This window comes from Alosa sapidissima, chromosome 7, assembly GCF_018492685.1.
Source record: "Alosa sapidissima isolate fAloSap1 chromosome 7, fAloSap1.pri, whole genome shotgun sequence".
Lineage (NCBI taxonomy): Eukaryota > Metazoa > Chordata > Actinopteri > Clupeiformes > Clupeidae > Alosa > Alosa sapidissima.
The window spans coordinates 12,813,714-12,831,649 of NC_055963.1; the positions used below are offsets into that span (position 1 = coordinate 12,813,714).

The 17,936-nt window shown below is 44.0% G+C and overlaps 1 protein-coding gene across 2 annotated transcripts; it reads right to left on the bottom strand.

Moving 5' to 3' along the window:
* Positions 1–770: 770 nt before the first annotated feature.
* LOC121713374 (trophinin associated protein) lies at positions 771–11,578 on the bottom strand. Of its 2 annotated transcripts, none has more exons than XM_042097932.1 (16): positions 11,451–11,578; positions 10,796–10,904; positions 10,433–10,676; positions 9,656–10,301; positions 9,024–9,142; positions 8,060–8,111; positions 7,807–7,949; positions 7,620–7,674; positions 7,329–7,447; positions 7,141–7,195; positions 6,918–6,997; positions 6,726–6,824; positions 5,897–6,013; positions 5,406–5,751; positions 4,582–4,730; positions 771–1,632 (listed from the first exon to the last, which is right to left on the bottom strand). In XM_042097932.1, exons 2-16 carry the CDS (start codon positions 10,855–10,857, stop codon positions 1,579–1,581), a joined length of 2,340 nt encoding a protein of 779 aa, XP_041953866.1. In that variant the 5' UTR covers positions 10,858–10,904; positions 11,451–11,578; the 3' UTR covers positions 771–1,578. The 2 variants fall into 2 exon arrangements, with proteins under 2 accessions (XP_041953866.1, XP_041953867.1); XM_042097933.1 differs by having other exon boundaries at positions 10,796–10,906; positions 11,454–11,559.
* Between the last annotated feature and the right edge of the window lie 6,358 nt (positions 11,579–17,936).

A 17,936-nucleotide genomic window follows, 5' to 3' on the forward strand; every position in this document is an offset into this window, starting at 1 on the left:
GCACAAGTACTAGTTTAGATTTGTTTAGCCTACCTTTATGCCTATTACTTTCAGTCCATCCAAACAAAAAGGTGGATAATAAAACCTGTAGACACTGAAAGAGTTTCGCTATATTTAAAAATATTTAATAATATTTTGGCTGAGGGCAAAAAATGTCCCTTGTCTCAGGGTTTGCTACATGTGCTACAAACTATCCAGTCACCTGGTGTAAATACCGGAAATGCCATGCTATATGCATGGCACATATAACCTTGCCTCTATGGGTTGCCTGGCATTCATTTGCTGAGTCACCCTCAGTCAGAGTTGCAAGCAACAGAAATGCGTTGTGGGCAAGCCCTTCGATGCCACCATTCAAAAAACACAGGCTGAGCAATTAAACATCACGATGGGACGCTTTCTGGGAGTGCACTTGCCTAACTGGCAGGTGGAATGTGAATGAAAACCCGCTTCGATAAACATGATCTCCATGACCCCACTGGCTCACAAGCCGTGTGTGAGGTGTCGATCACACGACGCTATAATCTAAAGGGCAAAGAGGGTGATGCTGCAGGACAGAAAAGGCCAAATGTGACACCAGCCGTCCTTTGCTCTTTCCAAGAGACAGCCATTGAGGAGTGTGTGAGGGAGGACACGAGCGCCAGCTATACAGCACTACAGAGCAGCTATGCAGCTGAACAACAAGCTTCAGTGAACCTCCTGCACATCAGTTGCAAAAAACATTACTCAACATAGAGCAGTGACGTAAATAAACGCACAGGGTGCAAAAGAAATACATCATAATACTTTTATTATAAACACTCTTCATACAATAACAGACTGACGAATTATGGCACACTACCAACGTTAAAAACACACAGGCAGGCACTCTCTCCCTCTCACACACACACACACACACACACACACACACATGTAAAAAGGCAGCATTAAAAATACTTACTAGATAAGTGACTATTTAGGGTGACGGAACTGAACAGTTATATTATGATGTATGGCAATAACAGCTATGTGAATTTTGTACAAGGAAATTCAAACTGGGCCAAGACAGTAACAAGGACCTGAGCTTTAAACTGTGACCAGTTTACACATCAGTTGTCATATTAGTGTTGGGTTTAGAGACAGAAACAAACATGTAGATTGATTCTTGGTCCACACAAAACACTACGGTTTTAGAAGGAAGTTATTCTGAACAGTGATCAAGACTATAACTTGGGTGAACAAAGAACACATGGAACATAGAAAACAATGGATCTACTTGTGCACAGATTCATCATATTTTAGTCAAGGTTTTGATTCCTCATGTGGCTAAGGAGGTATAGGCACATACAGTGGTTGATGGGTGTGCATATATCCAACAAAGAGTGAACATACACTTTGTGCGACCTAATCCTTGCTTGTAGTAGACATTATAAAAGTGAAAATTTGTCACATAATTTAATTTGGGAGGGTGAGAGGGTTCATACACACACCCCATAATCGAAAAAGCACACCTGAGCTTCATCTGCCGACTAAACAAAGGCTAACACTGACCGGTGTAGTCCTCACTTTACGGAAGGAGGATAAATACAGGAGAGCTCTCGATCACACAGAGCACGAGGTCGGGCTGGGAGAGGCCAGGCCAATCGGCATGAAACACTGATGAAAGAACAGACACAGAGACAAGACAGAAAGAGAAAGAAAGAAATAATACAGTTAATCCCACAAGCACAGGCCGCATACTCACATTTAACAAACCAACAACATTCACAATTACAACTGTGCAGGTTGAATCTAATCTAAGGTAATCTAAAAACATCAGGATCAATGCACTGTTAACAGATAACAATAAAGATCCACGAGATCTACTCATGAGTATGTTCAAGACAGAACAAAGTATCAGAGTGACTCAAGATCAATGACTCAAGAAAACAAGATCAATGTGTAAGACTGGGCATAAAAAAAAAAAAGGTTTGGTTCCTGTTGGTTGTCAGTTGAGGCCATGGGTCGGTAGGGTTTTTTTTTTTTTTCCCCCAGTGGCATAAGGTGGTGGTAAGGGATAGGTAGAAAATCAGTCCCTCCAGGATTTCGCGAGGTTTTTTGAGACTGTTGCGACCTAAAATGCCTGGATGGAAGTTGCAGTGTTTTTAGCTGTTTCTCGTGGAGAAATTGTGGGAGGAAGTGAAAATTGCAAAAATATATATTTTTTAAATGTAGGGCAATTAAGGTTAGTAAGACCAAAATCACACTGATCATCTTGATGCTTATTAAAAAAGGATAATCAAAAGGTAAACAGTAAGGATTACAAAAAATCAAAGTAGGCGTACTTTATTTGTGAAAATGCTTTGACTGAGGTAATTCACAAAGCAGTATAACCTTTCGTAGAACTGTCCAAAAAAGACAGTCACCTAAAGAGATGGCATCATGTCATGTTTCAATACATTCATATATTTTGTAATTCATATTAAGTTCATATCTTTTTAATAATTCATAGTCTGTGGCCTGCATAATTACTAATAGCAAGTAAGTATCTAGTAATTTCATATTGATTTAAACACTTCTGTTTAATGTCATTACATTGGTGGTGTACGTCTAATTGACTGCCTGCCCCTTTAAGGACGTGAGAGTAGCCTATTTACATTTCTGAGTGGATTGGAAGGCTTGCATCTCACTGTTCGGCTACGAGTGTAAATCACTTTTTTGCATAGTGCATTACGATATGTGGATGCAATTGGGAATGTCTTCTATGTCATTAGTTAAAATAAATGTTAAAAAAACAACTCGAATGAAATCATTCTTGGATCATAGAAAAGGGTAAATGTCTTGCAATTTTATTAATTTCTATGATTTTGGTAGCACTACTCAAACTAAGCCCACAAGCTAGCAAACATGACGCTAAAAGGACATATCCAGGTAAACGTTTGCCAATGGGTTGCATAGCCTACTCAAATGTCAGTAAACCAAGTAGGCTTACTTACTTTCATAGACTAGGTAGGTTGGTTAGCAACACCAGGTTGAGAGATGCAAGTAAGCAGATTATTAACGTTAGCCTTCTATTTATTGTCATCAAAACTGCAGAGGAACGAACACGTTAGGCAGTCTTTGGTGTCATGTGCAGAAGTAAGTGTGCCATCTGGCTCAATATTCTGCGCGAGGGACTGTTGTGGTAGGTGAAATTTCACGGTGAAACTACGATGATTTGTCAAATTTGCGAAAAAGTTGCGGTGTTTGGACAAAATTGCGAGTGCCTAAGTGACGAAAACAATCGTCTTCGTGAACAGCTGTGCATAGGCTACTTTGTAAAAGAGAGAATACGCTCATCCCTATACATAACGCAAGGGGTAATTAATGTAATTATAGTTCGCCTTTTATTTGTGGATTTATTTAATGTAGCCTAGACTATTTAGTGTTATTTCTTCCCCAAGCTCATAAAATAAATTTTGGTCGCACATAAATTGACAGGGTCGGTCGGAAACCGGAACCCAAGAAAAAAAAAAAATTATGCCCTGAATAGAAAGACATCCCCATGACTTTGATGCTTTTTTAATGATGATGACAGAAATCGACCAACATCGCAAAGAAGGTAGTGGGAACAACAACTAAAAGACTATTTACTGATGACTAAATAGACCTCTGAAGTTCACCTACAAAAAGAAACCAAAGCTGCCATCTTTGCCCATATAAGGAGATCCAGGTGTTAATTGAAGCGAACTACCTATGGCAAGTTGCATTGCAAGTTAGCTCTGGGGTAGTAAAAATCAAAGTGTGCCGTCTTAACGTACCGAAGATCACAGTATCCACTAGAAGACAGAGAACAAAAGTGTTTAGAGCAAAACGTCTGCATTCTTATTTTTTCGTCCCCGTGAGTTTAAAGGGACATCAGGCAACGTTTTCGTGTTAATTAATCATCTTCGTAAGTCGGTATATGGTTAAATGACTCATTACAGGGCGAATAAAGACTCTCTCGCCCGCCCCTACTGCCTGTAGGAAGAATATCCTGCTTGTAAGTTTGGTGTATCCGACCCGCCGACCTTCAGTCTCACAAAGTCTCAGACATCGCGAGAACCAGGCTCAGTTTACCTCCTGCATCCCCAGCACAGAGGCAGGCTAACGAAACACTAGCGATTGTTGCAAACGTGTGCATAATGGCAGAGCCGGCGAAGAAGCAGCGAAAACCCTTGACGGAAGATGCAAAGAAGGGGAAAAGAGCTTCAGACCGAACGAGGGCTCGCACACGTATCGACACGTACAGACGCAAGGGGGAGCTTCGTAGAGAAAAAGCATCAAGCTCGTCTGGTGGTCCCTTAAACAGGTGTGATAATTCAAAATCGCCATGTTATTTGTCCATAGGAAAATCTCAAGATACCGGATCTCCTTATGTGGGCAAAGATGGTAGCTTTTTTGTAGGTGAACTTCAGAGGTCTATTGGGCGGTGGTAGCGTAGTGGCAATGGAACTGAGCTAGCATGCAGTAGCCTGAAAAGTTGTGGGTGGGTTTCCCGGTTTCCCCCTTTATGCCCTTGAGCAAGGCACTTAAACCCAAGTTGCTCTGGGGGGGGGGGGGGGGGCAAAGTGTATGATAAAAGAGAGGAAGAGGGCAAAAACTCACTGTGGAGTCCCGGTAGAGTAGTGTACTGGCCACAGGGTTGGAGCAGCGGGGCAACGCTACACAGTACTGAGGTTGGGACATGTAGGTGGCACACTCCTCGTCCAGGAACAGCTCCTCCAGGATGGGCAGCCTTCTGCGCAGCTCCAACACTACACACACACATACCACACACATTTAGAAACACGTCAGCACACGTTTAAATAATTCCCACAGAATCATTAATGGCCAAGTTGGTGAGCCTGATGGATAAACTGCAGAGGCCTCCTGTGTTTTAACATTAAGATCCTAAATCTCATGAAAAATATATGCTGCATTGGGGAAAGTGGCGGCAGTCTGATATAATATAGGAAGTAGCAACACTTAAAGGAGAATTCCGGTGTGATATTGACCTAAAGTGTATCGAAACATGATACCGAGTGTGAACTGTGAACTGTATAAATCGTCTTGTAAGTAAACTACCAGTGCTTTTTCAAAGTTCTCAATGTCTCGTTTTAAATGTCAGGGCCCTAGGAAGTCTACCAATGAAGTGTGGAGATACATTGAGCCTCGTAAATGGGTGTAAAACAGTGATTTATTTGCATGGCTAGCCCGATGCCGAAGCACCACTACTGAAAAAGTTGTTGGTAGCATCGGCTAACTAGCGCCAGATTTTGGAGTGCAGGGGACAAGTCGAGATGGGCTATGAGACATACGTTCACACTCGGTATCATGTTTCAATACACTTTAGGTCAATATCACACCGGAATTCTCCTTTAAAGAAGATTTAGGGGTGGATTTCAAGCCCTCTGTAAGAACCACTGGCCAGGCAGCAGCTGTGACCCTACCTCTCTTCTGACAGAGTTGAGTGGCCTTAGCGGAAATGGTGTTCTCCAAGCTAGCCGTGACCTTTGAACCTGAGGGCTGGCGCAGGGCCCTGGGTAGTGTGCCAACGGGCAGGCTGCTGGGGCCGTGGGCCTCCTGGGTGGCGCTGGACAGGGCCTGCGTCTCGGTGAGCGGGGCGGTCCCTCGTGCTGGCGTCTGCCCAAAGAGCCTCTGCCCTGAGCACAGCACGATGACCGAGTCCCTGTTCGGAGCCTGGAGGAAAGGCACGTGGCTAGCCTTCATCTCAGTGGGGGCAGGACCCTGCACGGGGAAAGGTACCTCTGCCTCATGAGTCACGGGGGGCTCAGCCTGCAGGAGGAAGCATGACAGGAAGGTGGAGGGGATGAGTGACCGAGAAAGGAGAGAGAGAGAAAAAAAGAGAGAGAAAAAGAAAGAAAGAGAGAGAAATAAACACTGAAGTAGAGATTTTAAAGTGGTTCTAGATCTGACTCACCTCTTCTTCCAGTTCAGGGTTTTCACCTGTTTGCCGGAGAGCGTGCTGCTCCTCATCATCCTCCTCCATCTTCTCCTCCTCTTCCTGCTCCTCAAATAGCCTTTGAACAACACCATCCTGGAAAAGATGCATCAACCATTTCCATTCATAATAACAACCTCAGCAGACTCCCAAAGGAGTAGACAGCAAACACATTCTTTGCAGTTCATTGATCTAGCCATGTCTCTAGTTAGCCTGGGAGAACCCAGACGAACCTGTTAGTAAATTTGAATCTGCCATGCAGGGCAGTCTGGCAAGGAGGCCCTTGACCTCCCATTTCCCAAAAAAACAAATCACAATCGCTTATCCAGCATGGGGAGGGCTTTATATGATGACCGATAGAGCAGTGCATTCAACACAACCAATGGCTGCACTGATGGTGACTGAATTAAAGGAGAAGTTCGGTGTGATAGTGTGTTGAAACATGATACCGAGTGTGAATTTTTGTCTCATAGCTCATCTCGGCTTGTCCCCTGCACTCAGAAATCTGGCGCTAGTTAGCCGATGCTACCAACAAGGTAAAAAGGTCAGGGCCCTCGGAAGTCTACCAATGAAGTGTGGAGCTACTTTGAGCTACTTTAATGCACCAGTTTAAGTTTAATTTCACTGCTGGTTACATCCCTGGAAGTAATAAATCTTTCCAGACACCCTGGAATTGAGATTTGAGAAGTGGTCTTGTGTTAACTAGACTATGTATTGGAATTTTAGCTCCATTAGATGTTGAGCAAACGTCTTTGTCAACTGTGTTGATAGTCCCTGGTCTTGAAGATCATCTCTGAGCTCTACTTACCTCCTTGTTGGATGGATGCTCAGAGCTGGAGGGTTGGACATCTCTGATGGCTGGGGAACCACTGAACTTAGGGTTGCGGTAAGCAGACAGGAGCCTTTTCTAGAGTTCACACACACACACACACAGTGAGTCATAGAACCGGCACTTAAAAGTTAAAATAAGATAGGCTAATACAGGAGGTGATGGACCAACCATAGACTGTGGCTTGGTGTTGGGGACTCTGAGTGGAGTCCATTTGACTGCGGGCGTTAGGGGGCTGGACCTTGCTGGGCCTGCTCAGGGGCACACACACACACACACACACACACACACACACACACACACACACACACACACACACACGTCAGACATAAGTAAAATAAAGGACAACTGCAGAAATATGACTGAGGCAGAAAGACAACAGACTAAATCTGACCCAGTGATGCTGCGATCAGTTCAGTTCGGGATTTTGTCACAGGAACCCTCTGCGCCTATAAGAGGGATGGGGGGGGAGAAACAAACAGATAAACAGAAGTGCACTACTATATCAGCTGCACAACCTGACCCATGAAGTCTGTGTTGTAGTGAATGGGACTGAGGGGCGCAGAATAAAATGAAACTGACTGTGTAGACGGAGGTGCCCCTGCCAGAGGCGCGGGGTGTGGCGCCCCCTGTCTGGATGCCTTCGTTCTGCAGAATGCTGCCAAGGGCGGTGGGGTCAGGGGAGAAGGTCACCGCGTTCCCTGAAATACACACGCAGAGCAGCGTTCAGTACAGGGCCGGCCATTGTGAGGTCATTGTCTGACCTTTCCAGTGGAATGAATGCAACACAAGGTCATAAGAGTAGGAGAGAGAAATGAGCAAAATGAGAGGAAAGTCATGTCAACAGAGTCATGAAGGGCACAAGCCACGGACCCTGGGCTGCAGAAACGTCTTTAGTTCGTGACTTTGAGATGGGCACCCTCTGAGCCTACAGCAGAAAAACAGAGCAGAAAGAATGAGATCATTTAGGCCTCCTCTCTCCATGACTGATTTTGTACTAGCACAATGGTGTGTGTGTGTGTGTGTGTGTGTGTGGTAAGTGTAGTTCAGAGCAACTGACTGTGTAGACAGAAGTGCCCCTGCCTGACGGACAGGCTGAGGGGCGGGCTGTGGCTCCCTCTGAAGGATCCCCGGGCTGGATGCCTTCATTCTGCAGAATGCTGCCCAGGGCCGTTGGGTCAGGGGAGAAGGCCTGTGGCTTTCCTGAAATACAGTCAGAGCTTGATTACACAAGTGCTGACAGCTGGGGGCTGTGGAATGAGGAATAAATAGGCAGAGAATACTTTTTTTTGTTTGTACAGGTCAGTTCTGACCTGTGTTGGCTTTTTGTCGTTGCGCACTCTTCAACACTGACACCCTCTGGGGCTGAAAAGGATGTTCATGCAGATTGTAACAATTATTAATGTTAACATCATATTAGGAGTGTCAGTCAGGCAGTAGCAACACAAGTCACCAACAGCAAGAATCACAATTAACAAACAAACAAAAACATTATACAATGTAGAAAGGAATTAACTTTTTTAAGGAATTAAAAAAGCAACAATCATTCTATCCACTTTTCAGTCATAGGTGTAGGAGTTGTATAGTGTAACATCCATTTAAAAAAATCAGCGAAAAAAAGCACACAGTTTAGACACTGTATGTCTTGTCTAGTATATCATTTGGTACATCTTCCATAGTCTATTGTGATACCACTCTAACAGGGTTCCCACACCTTGGTTAAGATTCAAGGACCTTTCAAGGACTTTCCAGGCCCAATATCCTTAAATTCAAGGACCTACTGTAATGTGTTGATAAATTACAAGCGCGGGCATGGTTAAATCATGTTACCTCAACAGACCAAGGATACCTTGTCACAGTTTTCTTTTATTTTTGGTCATATGACAGGCCTATTCTATTTTTCATGTTTGTATTTTGCATAAAAAAAACTTGTCCTAAACAAGTTAAACTCGTTACCATGAACATGTCGGTTTATTCATCAGAATGTTAAATTAAATATTTGGGCAACAAACACTACCCGCGGGAAACACGCAGAAATCACGCTGGCCGTGTACATGTTAATAAGCGGAATTGTACGTAATTGTATGGATTTTTTTCCCTCAAAAAGAAATTCAAGGACTTTCAAGGACCTCCATTTATTTATGTCTCTTTTCAAAAACTTTCAAGGGCCTTGAATTATTTTTTTTTAGGATTTCAAGGACCCGTGGGAACCCTGTCTAAGATAAGATGCTCAGTTTCAGCTACTGAAATGAAATCTCTACATAGAGACTCACTGACCAGATAGACCGAGGTGCCCCGTCCAGAGGGGCGGGGCACAGTCCCCTGTAGCCCAGCGGCCTTCACACCCTCAGACTGCAGGATACTCCGGAGGGCAGAGGGGTCAGGGCAGAACCCCTCTACAAGTGCAAGAGAAAACAGGACAGGGGGAAACTGGATTGTAGGCTACTTTTCTGAGACTGACAATTCATCAACCACAACTGACATGACATACAATATGGCTATACATATAATCCATGTGTAACATGTGTGTAATCAGACAAAAAAAAAAATCTTTTAAATTTCTAATTTCTAACAAATCCGAAGTCTTGCAATTAGCAGCCAGGATTCAAACTGGAGGGGGGTGGGGGGGATGATTCTTCAGAGCTTCTAAGACTTGTTCTCTGGTCAACTTTTGGCGGGTGCTGAGAGCTAGCCTTTTGAGCACATAGCACATAAATATACCACCCTGCAGACATGTCCCCACACATACAGTCTAGTCACAAAGGGACAAATTCCTGTCTGATCACTGAGAGACTATGGGTGGACTGGGACCGGAGCTTTCCACCAGTCATTTAAAGATGCCACATCAATCAGGAATAAAGGAAGGCAAGAATCAGATAGACTACTAACCATCAAATCCCATCACTCACCTGTTGTGTTTTCAGGTTTGCAGACACTCGGGGTAGACCGGGCGGTCTGGCTTGTTATTTTCACCCTTTGAGGAGCAGCATGGCTGTGGGGAGTTCTGAATGGGGTTTTATAGTCTCTGGCTTCAGACAGACCCTCATCCTTAGCATTGGTGGCATGCTTTGAAGATGTGAGTGAAATTCCGCTGAGATGTTTACTAATGTCTTTTAACACATCTAACTGGGTTGCCGTTTTACTTTCTGGAACAGGACAACCTAAAGTGGAAAGCGAGTCCGAAGCCTGGTTCTCTGAAGCCCCATGTTCTAGCCTTGAGAGAACATTCTGGCACTGGTCAAAGGTTTTTCCATTCAGCGTGGCAGTCTTTGCTGGGAGACTCCCAGTGTGCGTAGAAGTACCGCCGAAAGTGCCTGGACCTGTCGGCTTAGTTCTGCTGGGTACAGAGGCACCGATCTTTGGTTTGGGATGGAGACAGCTCTGTGTCTTTGCAGGACGGGTCTGAGTTGGATGAGAGGCTGGAATCGTCCTGACCTTGCCAGCGGTTCCTACAGAGGCCTGCTCTTGCCTCTGTGTCCGAAACCTACTGGCTCTGGGCTGTGACAGGTTGAATGGCTGGGGCTTGGTGCATGCCTTCTTCCTCTTCTCTTTCCCCTGCATTGGTCATTTCACACCAATGTTTTACAGTGCATTGAGCAAATGTTTACAAAAATGGTACAGAACACAGTATATACAAAAGCAAAACGGTAACAGAAACTGAACTTCTTTGTGGTTTTGTTACTCACCAATAGAGGTCTCTCTTCCCATTTGATTTGAGTGGGGTCTGTAGTGGCTGGCTGTTGAAGGGATTTCGCCAGTACAGGAAGTCTGCTCACCCCTTTCAATTTGTTGACTGTGTTTGCACTCCTCTCTGGTGCAGAGGGATCCTGATTTTCAAGCCCTCGTTTGGTGCCATGGTGGACAGTGTTGGGTTTGGAGAGCTTTACGGTGCCTGGAGCCTTTGCCTGTTCATTGTGTGTTTTTAAGATTCTTCAAGGGGAAGAGGGGTGTAAGATTTAGACTGTTATTTGGTATAAAGCAACTTTCACTGGGTGGATATAAAACATAAACTGCGATCATATAAACAACAATGTACAATTAAAACTTACCCAGGAAAACCTTGTTGGGGTCTGTTTTGGTTCTGTTGACAAAGGGTAAAGGGTGACGCCATTTGAGTTCATATGACCGGCAATTCTGCTGAAAAGGGGAGAATGCTGTCTGCAAGAAAAAAAGAGAAAATCCGAGAGAAAATGACAGTAAAATGTTGTTATTCAGAGAATCCAGTCTTAGCCATTTCAATGGTAAAAGAGTGTTGAAATTCTCAAGTTTAAGCTACATTCAAAGCGGTTTCCAAGCTTCAAATTAACGTAATCTTAAACACTGTTTTGCCTTGATGTTTGCAAAACTGATGAGAATACTGAACATTGCACAATAACTTGTTATCCCCATCACAGCTTAAAGTTCGTTCAACTGCATGTTTCTGCGCTGGCTGACATGTTAGAAGTTTCAAAAGAAAACATGACTATCAAATCTCCTTCAGCTAGCTAACTAGTTAGCCTGCTAATTGCTGGCTAAGTTAACTAACTAGCCATTAAAGCTTACTAATCTATCCAGGTTTTAAGAAATCCAAATGAATCACACATGCCCAGGAGAATATTCCTGAATACATTATCGACCAATTTAATTATTAGTGCCACTTCGTTCACCTCTCACACTGTAACGACAACAGTACAGTTTAAACATTAAATGGCTTGTAATTCTTACCTTTTTATGATAAAATTACGAGAGATAGCTGTTTTTTAACCTATCCCACTGGTGCCCAACTCACTAGTAAAGCTTCCGGGATTCATAACGATTTGTAAAAAGCACACATTTCCATTGGTTAAAACACAAATTACGCACACCAATTGCTGCGCCCCATCACAACTCGACGAAAGTTATTGGCCAGTGACTCATGCGGTCATATAAACAAAACCATGGAAACGACGCGGGTATTTTAACCACGTGACTCCTTACGGTCCAATGCTTAACAATAATAAGAGACGAAAGAACATTCCCATCCATCCTCTTTTTTTACAGAGCCTTTTTATTGATTATTAATATCAATAAAGACAATTCTTCCAGTTCATGCTTAATATGATATGATAAAAAAAATAACCTATTCTTGAACAATGCCCAAAATCACACTTTTTGTGGGAGTAGCCTAGGCTAGCCTACTAGGCTCTTTTGTCTAACAATGGCTGACTCCTGAAGAAATTAAATGAACTAAGATTTCATCAATAATTGTGTATCCCTGGTATTTTAAGTTTATACAATATCCTCTTGGTTGCATCTCATAATGACCATTCTTCTGAGTAAATCAATAATTAAATTTTCTTGAAATTGTTCCCACATTTTTACAAACTTTCAAACAAATTCCACTAGGCCCACCTTAAATTAACCTCAGCAAGGATCAATATCATAGGCCACAAAATGCACAGTCAGTGGTGCATAGTTCAGGTGAATATTCTTTCATCTTCTCGACATCTGCATTATAATTCCCTCCTCTTGTGATTCTCTTCTTCCTCTTTTAGCCACCTATTATATTAGACCCATCCTCTGTGTGTGTAGTCCCCAATGCCCCCAACCCCCATCTTTGCACCCTCGCACACACTTGTGAATACGCACACGCACACACACACTCTCTCTCTCTCTCTCTCTCTCTCTCTCTCTCTCTCTCTCTCTCTCTCTCTCACACACACACACACACACACACACACACACACAGAGGTTTCTTTAAGGCCAATTAGTGTCAAACAGACAGGAACAGTGTCAATGACCTCTGCCACATAATTAAGTCAAACTGAGGGAACTTAGTGTCTTGGCAGTAAAAAGAGCAAATCAGAACACTGAGCGCTAGCTATCAGGCGCTATAGCTCTGAAAAGGCGTTTTGGCACACAGTAGATATGGGAAGATACAGAAATGAGAATCTACCCTCTTTCGGTAAAAGAATTTGTTGCTCTTCTTCCACAGAGGGCTGAATGAATGTGTGATAATGAAGAACCAATAGATCTGGAAAGGGAGCTGATAGTAAAAAGTAAGTGAGTGGTGATTGGTGTCTGCTAAGTAGGCTACAGCTCATCATGAGCAGAATTTTTTTCTAGATAGGCTATGTGCAGAGCAGTGCCTAGAGGAGCATTGTAGTGAAATGGCACAGGTGATATTTTTGATTTTAGGAACTAACCCTTCAGGGCTAAAACAGTATTAAAATGAAACTAAGTGCCTTGGTTAAGAGGTGTCTTGGATGATCTGATCATAAGTGATCAGCCAAGACACATTGGTGTTTACACATGCATTCAAGGTGTACAGCCAGAGACGCTCCTAACCACTTGTGTTTAGATTCCGCAACTGTCACTATCCCATTCATTAGAACTCCCATGGTCCAGGACGCATCATATTAGCATTTACAAAAGAATATGGTCAAATGCATCTCAGACTACCTTGGCAAATGGTTTGAGTGATTGGATCACAATGTGTCTTGGTAATTCACTTGTATTTAGAACTGCCCGCTTGTGATCAGATTACTGAAGACGTATTTTAAAAACAAATGTAAACATTTTAATCCCTTACTCACTTTTTCTGGCACCCATAGCTTTAGATCATCACCATTAGAACTGATCAAGTGAATTCTGAAGGCCTATCACATAGAAATTGAGCTGCTCTATTGAATATATGGGATGCACAATACTGTAGATTCATTTGTGTAAAGAAAGCTGTAATAAAATTAGAAAGGCACATTTTTTTCTTTTAGTTGAAAAGGATTATAGTGCCATGCAGTCATGTGCTGCTTTATTTGTGCTTTTATTGAAAATAATTAAATCCATGCCATTCATTTTTTGTTGCTGTTATATATAAGTACCAGCCATTTTTACCTATATCATGATGTGACTCAAAAGCATGACTCAAGGTTACAAGTGCACATTGGTTTCGTGTTTGCATACAGGGTAACACCTTAGAGAAATAATGAATGCCCAATTATGCTGTTAAGCCATTAAATAATACATTTCAATGCCATTGTGAAACTTAAGTCAGTATTGGATATTGGGGATAGTGCTGGTTATTATAATCCATCAAGTATCACTGAGACGCTACAAAATGCTCAATATTCCAAGGCTTTAATTTCACCTTGCACTACCCCACCATGATCCACAGGAGGCAGCAGCATGTGAGAGATGCTTGACTGGTCAGCCATATTATTTGCATTTCTTTGACAGGAAGAAATCAATTCATTTGAACCATACTTTCTAAATGTTAATCAGCCTTGTGGCTACATCCACGACAAAATACTTCATGACAAGAATAAATCAGCCCCATATAACTTCTTGTTGCTTTAGTTTGCCAGTTTCTGACATGACTTTTAGAGGTGTGTGACTTGTTGGTCTATCTACAGTCAAATCTTGTCTTGTTAGACTTTTGAAAAGAAGGTAAAAATATAAGAATGCCAAACATAAGAGTGTATGAGATGAAACAGTTCGGGCCACTACGCTGTGGTCATTTTTATCTGCCCCTTTTCCTCCCACTCTGTGCTGTCATTCCCAACACTCAATCTTGGCACGTTTTGCTTTCCGCTAGCCTCTGCTCATCTCCAGCCATCCATTTTCTTTCTTCATCTCTCCATCTTCTACCCCAGCATCCCTCCCACTCCCTGTGACTCCCTCCCAGCATCTTTTTTATTGACCTTTACCGGGTCTTTTTGCCAGCCCGTGTTGGCCCATTTGCCTCAGACTGAAGGTAGCGCTGGAATGTAAAGGCTACATGGAAAGTGCTTTTTCCTGGCCTAGGCCCGACTGCTGTGATGATGTATTGTGGGTAGTACGACTATTCTAATAAACACACTTGGGGTAATTAAAGTGGTAGGAGGCAGCAGACGGTGGTGGTCCAGGGACAACACAAAACTATAAATCACAACCCCTGGTTCCGCCTTCTCGAGCGTGGCCGATCACACTCACCGAAAAAGCAATTCTGCCAACCTGCGTTTGCACATTTGTCTTCATCAACGGCTGCTTGTTTTGGGGCCAGACTGAATTCGCCTGGTTCCCATGGTAATCAAGGGAGCCAGAGATATCAAATATGTCCATTTTAATGTCAGGGCTATAGCATAACATTTGGGAGACCTGGCAAAAACAGATTATACTAAATGGACACCTAGAACATACTGTGATAAAGCATCACAAAGGGCATGGTTTGCTATAGACACGGGCAGAACTCTCTGACATACATAGCAAAGAGCAGCTCATTAAATGGGTGGGAGATCTGATCAAAGGGGCTTGTAAACTACAGCTAGCCGCTGAGATGTCTAGTGGGTAAAGTGGTTTATCCACATTAAATCAACGCAGGGAAGCCTGGAAGGCCTGAGGGTAACATGATTTGTGTTGTGCTTCTTGTTTTGCTTAACTTGTCATATTCTTTTATTCCTGCAATATTCCTCTGGGTTCTATTTGATTTCTGCTCTGCGTTGTATCCGTTCACATGACAATAAAGTCAGATGTTGACCTAAAGGGGGTCAAGGGGTTATTGAATTCAGGACAGGAAAACAAGCGTGGTGTTGGCGCGCCCATCTTCTCTCCTGTGTCCTCCTGCACATCACAGAGGCCGACAGCTGTCAGTTACCCAGCTGAGTCCCGCGAGGGGGGGGCGATCTGCCGTGCATCTGCTATCAAGGCAGCAAAACGCAGATCCTGAATACAACTGTGCACAAAGACAGACAGACAGAGAGACAGACAGATAGATAGACATAGGGGAAAGGAAAAGAGAGAGAATGAGACAGTGAGAGGGGAGGATATAAACCCCACACTGCCTCCAAGGGACAGAGGAAGCAGCAACTGCTGGAGCAGGAGATTCAGCCAGACAGAACAAGAAACCCAGGAGCAGCCATGACACATGATGGACATTAAGCGGCGGTGAGAGGTTGTTTTTTTTCCCCCCCTCCCTCTCCTCCCTTCCCTCACGCTCTCCATCTCACACTCTCTCTCGCTTTCCCTCTCCAAACATGTTATCTATTCTGATCCAGCAGTGGCATCGCACAGTGAGAAGGTTAGGAGCCATTCAAGAAGCTGAAGCTGATCCCTCAGCTGCAGCCCAGCTCAATGACGGAGGTCTGAAATAATGTGGGCGGCTGCTTACGCCTGCCTCGTGATGGGCAGTGAGATGGGCAAGACAGAGGGATAAAAGAGCATGGTGGGGTGGAGAGAAAGCTGAGGAGAGCGGTCATGAAATAATGACATGTTTGATAAGGATAAACAAGGGGTGCCACAATCAAACGCACTGCACACAGCCTGGGGGAATTGTAGAGGAAAAAATAACATTCTAGAACAATCTAGCCATGGATGTAGAGACAAATAGGGCGGATAAACGAGGGAAGGAGGGAACTTTGTTGTTGCAATAAAAAGGAGAGAAAAAAGGGATCTTTGATCTTAGAACTACAACTGGTTTTACAAAGGGGTGTAGTTGGTTCACGCAGACCCGTGGTCATATAGAGTCAAACTGGCAGACCAGGGACAATAGCAGAATTGAAAACCACTACATGACAATGAATTTGGAGAAAAAAATCCAATGCAATACCAGAGTATATTGAGAAGTGAGAAGAGGGAATGTAAGCCCACAGTTTTGGCCTGTTAGTGGTGCTACAGAGGTTAAGAAATGGATTTCAAATTTGTGTTTGTTTTAGAGTGTCCCCAATTAGCATAGTAAATATCATGGCTACTAATAATGTGAAAACTGTTAACCTATAGGATGTTATGCTAATACCCACTGTGGATTAAAATCATTCAATAACAATATAGCATCTTCAGATGCCAGCCTCTAATTAACATGACATTTGTGTGCACATCCACACATAAATAAATTGCTTACAAAGGCTGATGTTCAGATATATGAAGTCATCACTTTCGCCGGCCCCAGCATCAAAAGTCGTCTATGTCGATTCTGAGTGGGGAATTCTGAGTGGGGAATTCTGTTGGGTAAACGGGTGATGGATTAAAGAGGAAAAGTGAGCGCAGTTGTCACTTCCAATCTGCTGTGGAGGTGCTGGGCTGCTGTAGCTTCCAGAGTTGTGGGCCCCATTGATGGGGATGGTGGGGGTTTCTCGGCCCCGGATGCTCACCACCCTCCCGGGCAGGCCTGCCCACCACAGCCCCAACCCCCCCCCCCCCCCCCCCCCCCCCCGAGACACCTGCTCCAGCTGGGGCCTCGCTCCGGTGGCACGTCTGCACACCACCGGCCGACTGTTGTCACGGACACCTCCACTGACACACTTCCACACACATGCCCGCGGCCACACAGGAGACAATAGGCCATGGCAGCTGTGTGCCATCTGTTGTGCACCTCTCCTAGACACTCAGACATGGAGGGACACATGGCACACACACACACACACTCATATACACAATCACACACACACACACACACACACACACACACACACACACACACACACACATATACACAATCACACACACACACACACACACACACACACACACACACACACACATACACACACATACACACACATACACACGCACACACACACACACACAAACAAATGTACACATAAACAAATGAGCTCTCTCTCACACACACACACACACACACACACACACACACACACACACACATATACACACATGTACACAGTCACACAAACACAGACAAACTAAGTCGGGAATGACTAATGGTTCAACTTGACTCAGGGGTTGTTGTTCTCTTGGGTATAAGAAACACAGTGAGAAACTAGACTGACCTAACTCAACATACATATTAGGCAAAAGTTTATCATGCATCATTAAAGTAGAGGAAGGGGATGATTAAGAATCACAATAATGAATCAAAACACTTCCCCCTAAACAGACAAAAACAAACATAAACACATGCACTCAGACACGCACGTTCACATCCGCACACCCACACACACTGACAGACACACACACACACACACACACACACACACACTGTGTCTGCCCTATCATCTCTGTCTCATTGTGAAGAGGCTTGCTGTGAATCAGCTGTAAATAGGGTGAGCTGAGACCAAAGTTGTCATCTCACAGCTATAGAAATCAATAGAGCTCTGTGTTCCCGCTCTAATCTCACCGCATGTGTGGCGCGAGCTGTGGGTGGCTGGACACAGCAGTGCGGGGGGGGGGGGGTGCGGGGGTATGGGGGGGGAGGAGAGAGGGCAAGAGAGATGGGTGGAGGAAGGGAGGGGGGGGGGG

Excerpts from the sequence above, each read along its gene's own strand:
- LOC121713374 (XM_042097932.1), bottom strand. The coding sequence starts at position 10,857 with ATGGCGTCACCCTTTACCCTTTGTCAACAGAACCAAAACAGACCCCAA. Across the intron at positions 6,014-6,725 it reads AGCATCCATCCAACAAGGAG|GATGGTGTTGTTCAAAGGCT; the intron begins GTAAGTAGAGCT and ends CATCTTTTCCAG. Across the intron at positions 5,752-5,896 it reads ACCCTGAACTGGAAGAAGAG|GCTGAGCCCCCCGTGACTCA; the intron begins GTGAGTCAGATC and ends TTCCTCCTGCAG.